We start from the raw sequence: 14,244 nt of genomic DNA, 5'->3' as shown, positions 1-14,244 counted from the left end.
GCAGAGCCGCTCCATCGCAGCGTTGCCAGCATCTCCAGCACACGCTTTGCTCTCCTGCCACTCCGCCGAGCTATTATGCAACTCCTCAGCCCAAGTGCACAGCGCAGAAGGCAGCGGATCACTGCGAGAAAGGGACTTTTTTTCATCCAAAAAAAAAAAACCCCAACCATGTAATATTTTCAAATGTTGATATCTGTATCATTTGTACAGCGTGTATGACACACAGCCATGTACACACAGGGAAAATTCAAAGGCTGTCAGGGTAATTAAATAAAAGACGGAATTAGAGAAATTAGAAAAAGAGATGACCTATTGAGTCATGCCTGGCTCGGGTCTGTCCCCTGGGGCCCAGTACAAGATGCTTCCTAGTGCTATACTGTGGTGCTTTTGTTTTTTACACAGAAAAAAAAAAAAAAAAAAAAAAAAGAAAGAAAAGAGATAAAATTAAAATAGCAACAATAAGTAAAATAACATGCAAAATAACTTTGCTGTTTTCTCACACTTTACAGGCGAGGATCTCAAAGCACCACATTCATCCTGATGCAAACTAGCACACTTGAGAAGGAGGCTGTTATTCTATGATTACTTCCTTTTTCATTACAGAAAAGAAAAAAAAAAAAGGATTAAGGAAAAGAACCAGGCCTTCCCATTGCCCTTGTCATCCAATTCAACCCAAATTACGAAGTCACATTCCTCTGTTCACCGTGGAACCGTTCCCATCTGATAAAGTTCTGCTGAAATCAATTTCATCGTCATAATTCAAAGCCTATTTATTCCAACTAAGTGGTTTTGACATACTGGAAATTTAAAATAGTTTTGATATACTCGGGATCCTATGTAAGTCTTTGGTGGTCAAGTTCATATTATATTTTATATAGAGATATATAATTGTATCCTCTATTTTATATATATATATATATAGAGAGAGAGAGAGAGACCAGAGGATACAATTTTTAATATATTACATATATAAAGTTGTATATATATATATAATTTATATATAATATTTATTTATAAAATTTATATAATAGATATTTATATATATATATATACACATAATTATATATATATATTTGTGTCCTCTACTACATATACATACATACATATTTTTATATATATAAATAGATATGTATGTAATAGAGGATACAATTATATATTATATATATATATATATAAAATTGTAGGTATATACATAATTATATATGTTATATAGATATACACATATATATATATATATATATATATATATATATATATATATATATATATATATATATATATACTTATATATTTTTTTTTCTACCTACCCCTGAAAAATACAAACTTGACCAACCAAATATATTCCTGGGAACGTTTCAGACACTCACACACACACAGAGATTTGTCAATTGCCTTTCACCCACACAATGTTTTCTTTCACTGCCCACTTAGCCAAACCTGGTGAGTTTCTCCCCAAAACACCCAGGAATGATGAAAGGATTATGGAGCCCTCGGGTACCTTGCTGGCAGCTCCGGGCTGCCTGGAACTCTGCTATCGATGTCCTCACAGCACCACGGCAGCGAGGAGCATCCCCAAAATCCGCTGCTTAGAGGACAAGCCGAGCAGGAGCCATTCCACGCACGCAGCATCCAAAACACTTTTTTATCCCCCCACCTTTCCTCGGCACGATCTGCCCGCGGTTATTTCCCTGTGTGAGCCGGTGAGGCGGCTCGGGCAGCGGAGCAGGGATGGGGATGCGGCCGGAGCGCTCCGGGCATCGCAGCGGATGCGGAGCTGCCGGCCAGCAGCGGCCCAGCGCCGCATCCATCAGCGGAGCCTCTGCCGTGCCTCCTCCCCGCACACAGATCCCCCCGGCCTTGCCGCAGCGGAACTTGGACGATCTCATCCCTTTTTCCCCCATTTCGGGGAGAAAAGGGGAGACCACAGCGCGGGGACCACAGCGGGGGGACCGCAGCATCCCTCCCCAGCCCTTCTCCGCACCGCGCGCTTACCAGGCGAGCTTGAACCCTTTCATTAGTACAGCCACGATAATCCGCTGCCCGCGTCCTTGTGTGCCCGCTGAGAGCTCCAGAGGTGCCAGCACATATTGGAGCGGCCCCGGGCGGCGAGCGTCCCGCGGGGAGCGCCGAGCGCCATGCGCCGAGCCGGGGCACGGCCGCCCCCCGCGCCCCCGGAGCCGCGGCGAGGCGCGCACGGCTCCCGCAGCAGCGGCGGCAGCGCCGGGGGCTGGGGCTGAGCCGGCCCGCGCCGCGCTGAGCATGTGCAGCAGCCGCGGGACCGCAGCATGCCACGGCACGGCCCGGCCCCCGGAGCCCGCACACGGCCCGCAGCCCCGCCCGGCACCGGGGGTCCGCTGGGGACAGCCCCCAGGCACGGCAGGGACAGCGGGGGTCCGATGGGGACAGCTCCCAGGGACAGCGAGAGGCCTCTGTGACAGCGCCCAGGGACAGCGAGGGGCCGCTGGGGACAGACCCAGGGACAGAGAGGGGCCGCTGGGGACAGACCCAGGGACAGCGGGGACAGAGGGGGTCCGATGGGGACAGACCCCAGGGACAGCGAGGGGCCGCTGTGACAGCACCCAGGGACAGCGAGGGGCCGCTGTGACAGCACCCAGGGACAGCGAGGGGCCGCTGGGGACAGACCCAGGGACAGAGAGGGGCCGCTGGGGACAGACCCAGGGACAGCGAGGGGCCGCTGGGGACAGACCCAGGGACAGCGAGAGGCCGCTTGTGACAGCACCCAGGGACAGCGAGAGGCCTCTGTGACAGCCCCCAGGCACGGCAGGGACAGCGCCTGGCAGAGCGGTTTGGACAGCCTTGCACGCTGGCAGGGATGGGGCATCCGCAGCTTCTCTGTTCTGGGGTCTCATGCCCCTCGCAGTAAAGAATATTACTGATTATCTAACCTAAACCTCCTCTCTGTCAGTGTGAAGCCACACGGCTCTCCATGCCCCTCACAGTAAATATTTCCTAATATCTACCCCTCCTCTCTGTCAGTGCAAATCCATCCCCCCTGCACTCCATGCCCCTCACAGTAAATATTTGTTATCGTCTAACCCTCCTCTCTGTCACTAAAGCCATCTCCCCTTGCCCTATCACTCCAAGCCACTCACAGTAAAGAATATTTCCTATTATCTAACCTAAACCTCCTCTCTGTCAGTATGAAGCCATCCCCCCTTGCCTTGTCACTCCAAGCCCCTCACAGTAAATATTTCCCAATATCTAAACCTCCTCTCTGTCAGTGCAAACCCATGCCCCTCATAGTAAAGAATATTTCTGATCATCCAGTCTAACCTTCCTCTCCATCAGTGCAAAGCCATCCCCCCTGCACTCCATGCCCTTCACAGTAAATATTTCCTATTATCTAACCCTCCTCTCAGTGCGAACCCATCCCTTCTGTTACTCCATACCCCTCACAGTAAAGAATATTTCTGATTATCCAATCTACCCCTCCTCTCTGTCACTGTGAAGCCATTCCCCTTGCCCTATCACTCCATGCCCCTCATAATAAAGAATATTTCGGATTCTCCAGTCTAACCCTACTCTCTGTCAGTCTGAAGCCATGCCCCCTGCACTCCATGCCCCTCACAGTAAATATTTGTTATTGTCTAACCCTCCTCTCTGTCAGTGCAAATCCATCCCCCCTGCACTCCATGCCCCTCACAGTAAATATTTCCTAATATCTACCCCTCCTCTCTGTCACTGTGAAGCCATCCCCCCTTGCCCTATCACTCCAAGCCACTCACAGTAAAGAATATTTCCTATTATCCAATCTACCCCTCCTCTCTGTCAGTGTGAAGCCATCCCATGGCCCTCACAGTAAATATTTCCTAAAATCTAAACCTCCTCTCTGTCAGTGCAAATCCATCCCCCCTGCACTCCATGCCCCTCACAGTAAAGAATATTTCTGATTATCCAATCTAAGCCTCCTCTCTGTCAGTGAGAAGCCATTGCTCCTTGCCCTATCATTCCATGCTCCTCATAATAAAGAATATTTCTGATTATCCAATCTAACCCTACTCTCCATCACCGTGAAGCCATCTCCCACTTCACTCCATGCCCCTCACAGTAAATATTTCCTATTATTCAATCTAACCCTCCTCACTATCAGTGCAAATCCATCCCTCCTGCACTCCATGACCCTCGCAGTAAATATTTGTTATTGTCTAACCCTCCTCTCTGTCACGAAAGCCATCTCCCCTTGCTCTATCACTCCATGCCCCCCACAGTAAAGAATATTTCTGATTATCCAATCTACCCCTCCTCTCTGTCAGTGTGAAGCCATCCCATGCCCCTCACAGTAAATATTTCCTAATATCTACCCCTCCTCTTTGTCAGTGCAAAGCCATTCCCCCTGCCCTGTCACTCATGCCCCTCACAGTAAAGAATATTCCCTGCTATCCAATCTAACCCTACTCACTGTCAGTGCAAACCCATGTCCCCTGCACTCCATGCCCTTCATAGTAAAGAATATTTCTGATTATCCAATCTAACCCTACTCTCTATCACTGTGAAGCCATCCTCCACTATCATTCCATGCCCCTCACAGTAAAGAATATTTCCTATTATCTAACCTAAACCTCCTCTCCATCAGTGCAAACCCATACCCCCTGCACTCCATGCCCCCCACAGTAAAGAATATTTCTGATTATCCAATCTGCCCCTCCTCTGTGTCACTCTGAAGCCATCCCCCCCTGCCCTATCACTCCATGACCCTCACAGTAAACATTATCTAATAGCTAAACCTCCTCTCTGTCAGTGCAAACCCTTCCCCCCTGCACTCCATGCCCCCCACAGTAAAGAATATTTCTGATTATTCAATCTGCCCCTCCTCTGTGTCACTCTGAAGCCATCCCCCTGTCACTCCAAGCTCTCACAAAGCCCCTCTCCATCTCCCTTGCAGACTCCCCTCAGCCCTGCCCATGCTCCCCATTTGTGAAATCAGTTTTTGGGGCCAGCAAGCCCCGGAGGGAGTTCTGAAGGCCCCTCACACACATGGGCTGTGCTCCCTTGGCCTTTATCTGCAGCAAGAGCTTGGTTTGCTTTTCCCTTCCAGCACAAGGTGCTCTCCATGCAGGGGAGCTGCAGGAAGAGCCCCAGGGCTCTCCCCGCTCTGCCAGAGCTGCAATATTTGGTCATTGATGCTCCTGGGGGGATTTGCCAAAGCCCAACTCCAATTCCTGACTATGCCAGAGCAGGGGTGAGCTGATTGCTCAGGCCAAAAAGGAGAAATCCAGCCCTGCTGGGACATGTCACCTGAATTTCAATCTGCACCCATTTCTCCTTGTCCTGTCACCACAAAGATCCCCTGACAAAGATCTCCTGACAAAGATCCCCTCTGCAGCTTCCTCAAGGGAAGAGAGTCAGCCCCTCCTAGGCTCACCTGAGAGCTGTGGAAACTAATGGGAAACTGAATTTCCTAATGGAAAACAGAATTTCCTGAAGAAGAACTGAATTTCCAAATGGAAAAATGAATTTCTTAATGGAAAACCAGAATTCCTAATTGAAAATCAAAATTCCTAATGGAAGACTGAACTTCCAATGGAAAACTGAATTTCCTAATGAAAACTGAGTTTCCGAGCAGAAAACCGAATTTCCAAATAGAAGACTGAATTTCCTAATGGAAGATTGAATTTCCTAATGCAAATCCCAACTTCCTAATGGAAAACTGAACATCCTGATGAAGAACTGAATTTCCTAATGGAAAAACAAAATTCCTAATGGAAAACTGAATTTCCTAAGGGACAACTGAATTTCCTAATGGAAAACCAAACTTCCTAATGGAAGACTGAGTTTCCGAATGGAAACCTAAATTTCCTAATGGAAAACCAAAATTCCTAAAGGAAAACCAAACTTCCTAATGGAAAGCCAAATATCCTAACGGAAAACTGAACTTCCTAATGGAAAACCGAATTTCCTAATGGAAAATCAAACTCTTCACTGAGGCGGGGGCCAAGTGGCTGCTCTGGAGCTGATCCAGGGGATCCCACCTGGCAGCTGTGGCACAGCAGAGCCCTTGTTGCACCCTCTGTTATCAGGGCAGAGGCAGAGCCCCTGCACCCCACACCCACAGGGCAAGGCCTGAAGGGAAAAATGCCAAATATTCCATTTCCACCCCCTTTTCCCACAATGCCCATTGATTTTCCCTGGAATTCTTGTTTATCTCACAGGATCCAAGCACACTGCATGCAGCAGGAGGTGGGGAGTGGGGCAGTGTATCTCAAATAATTTATAATTTCATTATTGATCCGTAAAATCCTGTAAAAAGTGAAGCCTGGGATGGACATCCACACTTTTATTCCACACAGCTCTGAAGGGGTTTGGTGCTGGGATAGGAACAATCTGGATTGTAAATCCTGCAGGAATTCAGCAGTTTTAGGGGTGGCAGAGCAAAGAGAGCAGGCAGCTGTGTGTAAATAAATATTCTGCTTTCTTGAAGGGTTTTAAATGATATTTTGTCAATTTTTTTTGCACTCACACCCCCATCCCCACGGCTGCAGATAATTATGAGTGCACTGACATGAAAACCTTGATGTGTAAAATCACCACCCTTGTTCTGTTCTCTGCTCAGGGGGTGCTTGGGGCAGTTCCAGAGCTCTGTCCTGGCTTGCAAATCTTTCTTTTGACATTTTCTGAGGAAATTCTGGGATTCTGATGCCCACATCCCCTTTGTAAAGTGACAAACGTGGTTCTTTGCTCTCCTACTGTGCCTGATAACAACAAAGAGATTTTTATTTTCTGGTTCTCCCAAACCCTGAAGAGATGAAGAGCAGCAAAATTCCAGATCTGAATTCAGCAGAAAACCACTTTTTGAGGGCTTGGATCATTCCAGGATGGGTGAAATGAAACTTCAGCATCTTGGGCTGAACTTAGAGAAATTGGGGGAGTAACCCTGAAATGGGGAGAGCTCCAGGGCAGCTGGGGACACCCCAAATCCCTGCTTTGGGAATTTGCTCCAACAACAACTCTGCAATGCATTTTTTGCTTATTTCTAGACAAAAAGCATAAAGTCAGGCACAGGCCTTTCCCCATGACAAACAGCATGGAAAAAACACCTTCAAATCTCACCTCGCATAATCCCAGACTCAGCCCTGCTTAGGTCCCACCTAGAGCAGCCTGGGCCGGGCCTTGGGGGCTGGGCCTTGGGCTTAGGGCCTGGCTCTGGGCCGGGCTTTGGGCTTTGGGCCTGGCTCTGGGCCGGGTTTGGGCTTTGGGCCTGGCTCTGGGCCGGGCTTTGGGCTTTGGGCCTGGCTCTGGGCCGGGCTTTGGGCTTTGGGCCTGGCTCTGGGCCGGGGTTTGGGCTTTGGGCCTGGCTCTGGGCCGGGCCTTGGGCTTTGGGCCTGGCTCTGGGCCGGGCTTTGGGCCTGGCTCTGGGCTGGGCCTTGGGCTTTGGGCCGGGCCTTGGGCTTTGGGCCTGGCTCTGGGCCGGGCTCTGGGCCAGGCTTTGGCCTTTGGGCCCTGCATTGGGCCGGGCTCTGGGCTCTGCAATGGGCTAGGCTTTGGGCCGGGCTCTGGGCCCTGCATTGGGCCGGGCTTTGGGCCAGGCTCTGGGCCGGCCTTTGGCCTTTGGGCTCTGCATTGGGCCCTGCATTGGGCTGGGCTTTGGCCTGGGCTCTGCATTGGGCCGGGCTCTGGGCCGGGCTTTGGCCTTTGGGCTCGGCTTTGGGCCGGGCTCTGGGCTGGGCTTTGCTCCAGGAGCAGCTCTGCAGCTGTGGCCTGCAGGTTGCCAAGGAGGGAGGCGAATCACAAACGCTGTAAAATGGGTCAGGAGACCTGCAAGGCTGGCAAATCTAGGACAGCCTAATGCTGCAGAGTCACATGTTTGCAAATCAAAGCTCAGGCAAGAAAGGTATTAAGAGATAAGCAGTCATGCACTTTTTTTTCTTTCCTTTTTTTTATCCAAATAATGTGAGGGGTGGGGAAATGATCAAAGCAAGGAGATGGCTGGGAAGGTGTTTGTTTAAATGTCTGGCTGGCCAAAAAATCCTCCCAGCAGAGGGACTGGGGTCAGGTGTTCCCAACCCCAATCCCAAATTCTGCCAGAATGGACAAATCCTTCACTTTCCCCCCAATCCTCTGCATTTAACTATTCTAGTGGGAGAAAAATTACAAAAAAAAAGGTATTAAAATTGAAATAAGGCAAGGCAAAAGCAGCTGTAGGTATGAGGAGGGATAGGTTATGCACAGCCACCTCCTCAGAGCTAAGAATACCTATCAGTCACATGAAAAATGAATTCCAGATTAATTATCTACCTACTGCATCCCACTAAAGGGGAAAAGGAAAAAAATTCAGTCAGAGATGTGGCTGGAGGGGTCCAAAACCATTTCTGGACTCTGTTTTGGAAAGGGAACCCCTAAAAATCTCTTTTTTTCTCATTGCTCCGTGCAACTGCAGGTTGTGATTCTGGAAATGGTTGTAAAAAGCATCATTGGTATATTGTCCTCATCTGTGTAAATGTCAATTTAAGTGGCAAATATCTTTCATGATCATGTTTTGCATTTAAAAGAGCTTTCCCAAGCTATTGGTATTTGGGGAAAAATTCTTTTTCCATAGGAAAAATTAAAAATAGGCATAAAAGGGTAAACAGTGGGTTCCCTTAGAGGTTGTTTTGATGTTTTGTGAAAATAAACATAATAGCTGAGCTCAACAGCAGCTCTGAAGGATGTGCAGGTGCCCTCACAGAGCCATAAATACAAATTTTCACCATTTTCACCCTTCCTACAGGATGTTAGACCAAAAGTTCGTTTTCCCGTCCAGCCCTAAAGGCTGTAAATCTAATAATTTTATCAGAATCCCATTTGGATTATTGGGGGTGGGAATCTCATTTAAAAAAAATTATTATTATTTTTATTTATTATTTTTATTTATAATTATTTATTATATATAAAATATATAATATATTTATATATCTTATATATTTATATATTATTTATATTTATTATATCTTAATTATTTATTATTTATTATATTTCCTCAGCACAAACAATAAATAATAATAAGACAAGTTCATGTGGTTGTGTTGTCCTGCCTCATCCCTGTCCTTTCTCCCAGGAACAAAATTCTCACAAACTTCAAAAAGAATTAAGATAATTTAGATCCTGGCCTGGTGCCAGTAACATTTTGAGTATTCCTGGTCCAGATGAAGAATTCCATTAATAAAATCTCCCTTGAGGCTCCAGCCCCAGTCAGGAGGAGGAAGTCAAGCAGCAGAACACACACACACAAACACTAAAAACAGCAACAGAGCCAAAACGAGGCAGAACTTTCTCAAAACTGAAGGAAAACTTGGGAGATCAGGAGCAGAAGAAAAAAATAATAAAAATAGCTTTGGATAAAATGACAGGATGTTTTCCTGACCTGTGAGCACAAACTATCATGGATTTAAAAAGTTAGGTCTGGAATACACAAAACCGGAGTTAATTTTTTGTTTTCCTGGCCTCCTACTTGGATGAAAGAAATATTGATGGTGCTGTCAGGATAAACACGGCTGGACCAAGGGACAGGTAGGCAGAAAAAAAAATGGCAATTTTTGCACAGGATATTGCCCAGGCAGGGCCTGGGGGGAAGCTGGAAGCACAGAGGCAACCACAGAAAGTAAAAGTTGAATATTTAGCACTGGTTTATTCACACACAGCTGGTTTCTCCTTCTCTGAGCAGCCCCAGCCAAGGGCTGCCTGCTGAAAGCCAAGGAAATCAGCTCTGAAAACCTCTGAGATGTTGCAAAAATGTAATCAGCTCTAGAAACCTCTGAGATGCTGTAAAAGGGAAATCAGCTCTGAAAACCTCTGAGATGCTGTAAAAGGGAAATCAGCTCTAGAAACCTCTGAGATGCTGCAAAAAGGAAATCAGCTCTAGAAACCTCTGAGATGCTGCAGAAAGGAAATCAGCTCTGAAAACCTCTGAGATGTTGCAAAAATGTAATCAGCTCTAGAAACCTCTGAGATTTTGCAAAAAGGCACCTTGGATGCCTTCACTTAGCACCCCCTTCCAGCTCAGGACAGGACACGTTTCCCCCAGGATGGACCAAGCAAATCAGCTGAAAAATCTCTCACAACCTCCTAAAATCCAGAGGATTTTCCAATCTCCATTTCACCTGGGAAGTGACCCTGCTTGCTCAACAAGCTCCACATTCACCTGCTATTTTATTTTTTCTCCCCCTTCTCCAAGAGTTTAATTTGCTTTTCCCAGGCATTCAGCAAGGAACAAGCAAATCAGCTGAAATATCTCCACAACTTCCTAAAATCCAGAGGATTTCTGTGTTTGCAGGACAGAGAAGCAGAACCTGGCAGTGCCAGGGGTGAAAGGAGCTCACTGATTTTCCAATCTCCATTTCACCTGGGAAGTGACCCTGCTTTCTCAACAAGCTCCACATTCACCTGATTTTTTTCTCCTCCTTCTCCAAGAGTTTAATTTGCTTTTCCCAGGCACTCAGCAAGGAGCAGGGGTGCAGCAATGCAGGGGTTTCACTTTTGGCAGGCCAAGCACAGCTGGAGGTGACACAGCCCCGTGTCCCTGTCCCACAGCAGCTCTCCAAGCCACCAACAGCTCTAAAAAGCGTCAAAATGAGGATGAATAATGGATTAAAACTGATGTCAGATAAAACCTCAAACACATTTTGCAGACACATCCCCTCTATTTTAACCCTGGTCCTTCTGGTGGCCAGGAGAACAAACCTTGGCTCTAAAGGCACCCAGTGGTGCCAGCCTGGTGCTCCCAGCCATTCCCACCTCAAACCCAGCTGGATCCACCCAGTTCCACTCCCAGATTGCCAGCCCACGCTGAATTTCATCCTTTTGTGAGGTAAAACCTCAAACACGTTCTGCAATCACATTCCCTGCACTTTAACCCTAATGAGGGTCCTTTTGGTGGCCAGGAGAACAAACCTTGGCTCAAAGGCACCCGGTGATGCCAGCCTGGTGCTCCCAACAATTCCCAGCTCTCAAATCCATCTGGATCCACCCAGTTCCAGTCCCAGATTGCCAGCCAGGCTGAATTTCATCTCTTTGTGAGATAAAACCTCAAACACGTTCTGCAGACACATCCCCTGCACTTTAACCCTGGTCCTTTTGGTGGCCAGGAGGACAAACCTTGGCTCTAAAGGCACCCAGTGGTGCCAGCCCGGTGCTCCCAGCCATTCCCACCTTAAACCGATCTGGATCCACCCATTTCCACTCCCAGACTGCCAGCCCACAGGAAAGCAGAACCCACAGCCCTGTGAAAGGCACAGGCAACAGAGAAGCCTCACAGAGAAGGGTGGATGCATCCACAAGCTCGAATTACTGTCTCGCTTTTGACACTCCCCCGACATCCTTTCCAAAAAGAAAATTAAAGAGGCTGCCAGAAGGAATTTCTCCTCACACAACCGTCCCCGGGAGTGGAAAGCTGCCCCTAAAGCACCATCTAGTGTCACTCCCTCATCCAGCAGCATCCCTGCTCCCACCGCAGATGCCACGGAGGGACCGCGAGCCCCCAAATCCCCTCCCTCCCACCCCGACCTCTGCCTCCAGCACCAGCCCTGCAGCGTTTCCTCCAACCTCACGGCTGTAAGGGCTCCAACCCCATCCCAGGGTGATTCCCTGCAGCAGGGAGGGCGGGCAGGGGGCAGGACAAGGTGCAGAGACAGAGTAAGAAGGTGCCAAGCGAAACCACTTACGCACAGTGAGGCCGGCAGCATTTCCATCCTACCTTTGCTGTCGCCATATCAGACGTCTCCATGCTTTCTGCTTGGCCTAGCAGTGAACGGGGGCATCAGGGGAGAAGGGAGGGAAGGGAGAGAAAGGGAAAGTCAAAAGAGGATGAAGAACAACAGGCAAACAACCTGGCAGGAGGATGAGAACAATGGAAGTCGCTGAGGGGTTAGTGCGGAGATTCTGCCCCACCAGAGAAGGGCAGGAAAAGCTTCTCGAGGGGTGGCCCCGGGTTAGGAACTCGTTTGGAGGCTTCCACAAGAACTGAGTCACTGCCATGCCCCCACCCAAGGGTCGAGGGACAGAGAGGACCCTGCTGCTCCTCCTGCTGCTCCCAGCTTCCCTTCCAGGCTGAGCTCTTGCAGGGAGCTGGGGAAAATCCAACTTTTAGTGAGCAGGGAACAGCCCAGGCTGCACTGAGCTGGGGAGCAACGCAGCCTGCAGGGAGAAGGGGATAACTCAGCTTCCAGCGAGTTGGGGAAGAATCCAGCTCCCAGTGAGCCAGGGAACAACCCAGCTTGCAGGGAGAAGGGAATAACCCAGCTCCCAGTGAGCAGAAACAACCCAGCCTCCAGCAAGCTGGGAAACAACCCAGCTCCCCGTGAGCAGGGGAAGAACCCAGCCTGCAGGGAGAAGGGAATAACCCAGCCTGCAGGGAGAAGGGAATAACCCAGCCTGCAGGGAGAAGGGAATAACCCAGCTTGCAGTGAGCTGGAGCCCAGCCTGCAGAGAGCCAGGGGAATAACCCAGCTCCCAGTGGGCAGGGAATAACCCAGCTTCTATCCAGCTGTGGAAGAACGAAGCCTGCAGAGAGCCAGGGGCACAGCCCAGCCTGCAGTGAGCCAGGGGAATAACCCAGCTTCCAGTGAGCAGGGAATAACCCATCTTGCAGCCTGCTGGGGAATAACCCAGGCTGCAGTGAGCCAGGGGAACAGCCCAGCCTGCAGTGAGCCAGGGGCACAGCCCAGCCTGCAGTGAGCCAGGGGCACAGCCCAGGCTGCAGTGAGCCAGGGACACAACCCAGCTGCAGCAGCTGCTCATCCTCCCTCTCTGCAAGAAGGGAGAGTCACCCACCCCAGCCCAGCCCAGCCACCCCGAGTGGGCATTCCAGGAGTCAGGAGGACAGGAGGGAAGCAGGTGGGTTCTGGGCAGGGCACAGGTAGCGCAGGAGTGCTCAGGCACGAGGGGGATGATGTGGGGAGGGAAGAGAAGAGTGAGGGGGGGGCAGGCAGGCAGGTGAAGCAGCGATGGTGCAGAGCAGCCGTACCAGAGAGCACAGCGCAGGACGCGGGGTGCAGGCTGCTCACTGCACCCCCGAGCTCACTCACCTCACACAACACCCTCACACGACTGGGCCTGACCTAGTAACCCTTTGGTGCACGCTGAGCTCGGCCTGGAGGCACCAAAGCCCCGGGAAAGGTGCGCTGGGTGCCAGCATCGGGAGGCATCCGTAGCCGCGTGTGCCCGCCCGGATTGGCGGAGCACGGTGACTTCACGCCACCCCAGCCATCCCCCTGCTTCTCCTCCTGGCCTACTTTGCCCCAGGAAACCAGCCTGGAGTCTGTGAGGCAGCCCAGCAGCTCCCAGAGCAGAGCAGAGCAGAGGGAGGCAGGGAAACACTGCAGAGCTCAGGCACACCAACGCCTCTGAGAGCATCACTGCTCAAAGCGCTGCCTGACAGCGCTGCCTCAAAGTGCTTATTCATCCCCCGGTGCTCAGGCACGCAGCAGGAGCACACAGGGACCCACAAACGGATTTATGGCAGGGTTTGGACACGCTGAGGGGTTTGAGCACACCAAAGGGCAGCTCAGCCTCTGCAAAACCAGCACTGAGCATTGCTGCGGCACAGGCACTGTCACACCCCAGGGAGTTTGGTGTATTCCGTGTCTGACAGCCCTGGCAGACCCACAGGGGTTTGGTATATTCAATATTTAACTTACAGCCATGGCAGACCCACGGGGATTTCATATATTCAGTATTTTACAGCTGTGGCAGATCCGTGGGGGGTTGGTATATTCAGTATCTGACAGCCCTGGCAGACCCATGGGGGTTTAGTATATTCTATATTTTACAGCCCTGGTAGACCCACAGGGGTTTAATATTTTCAATATTTTACAGCCGTGGCAGACCCATGGGGATTTAATATATTCAGTATTTTACAGCCCTGGCAGACCCCGGGGGGTTTAATATATTCAGTATTTTACAGCTCTGGCAGATCCACGGGGCTTTGGTATATTCAATATTTAACTTACAGCCATGGCAGACCCACAAGGGTTTGGTATATTCAATATTTCACAACTCTGGTAGATCTACAGGGGTTTAATATATTCAATATTTTACAGCCACGGCAGACCCCTGGGAGTTTAATATATTCAATATTTTACAGCTGTGGCAGACCCGTGGGGGTTTATCATATTCAATATTTTACAGCCATAGCAGACCCACAGGGGTTTGGTATATTCAATATTTAACTTACAGCCCTGGCAGACCCATGGGGGTTTGGTACACTCACTGTCTCACAGTCCTGGCAGACCCATGAGTGTTTAGTATATTCAA

General features: G+C 49.6%; 1 protein-coding gene across 2 annotated transcripts in view; it reads right to left on the bottom strand.

The window, feature by feature from the left end:
- Nucleotides 1-14,244, bottom strand: part of GRAMD1B (GRAM domain containing 1B) — a 132,448-nt gene that overhangs the window by 78,603 nt on the left and 39,601 nt on the right. Inside the window, exon 1 of one of the 2 annotated variants that reach the window (XM_054293014.1) lies at nt 1,993-2,162. The exons of the other annotated variant lie outside the window; for it this stretch is intronic. Coding sequence (XP_054148989.1) covers nt 1,993-2,015 — 23 coding nt within the window. The 5' untranslated portion in view covers nt 2,016-2,162. Of the gene's footprint in view, nt 1-1,992; nt 2,163-14,244 lie in introns of those variants that run through there. 2 annotated transcript variants of the gene reach the window in all.

This window comes from Melozone crissalis, unplaced genomic scaffold, assembly GCF_028551555.1.
Source record: "Melozone crissalis strain CALT ecotype California unplaced genomic scaffold, PUWL_Pcris_2 ptg000120l_1, whole genome shotgun sequence".
NCBI classification, from domain to species: Eukaryota; Metazoa; Chordata; class Aves; order Passeriformes; family Passerellidae; genus Melozone; species Melozone crissalis.
Note: the sequence above shows the minus strand (reverse complement) of the source record. Positions and strands in the feature narration are given on the sequence as shown.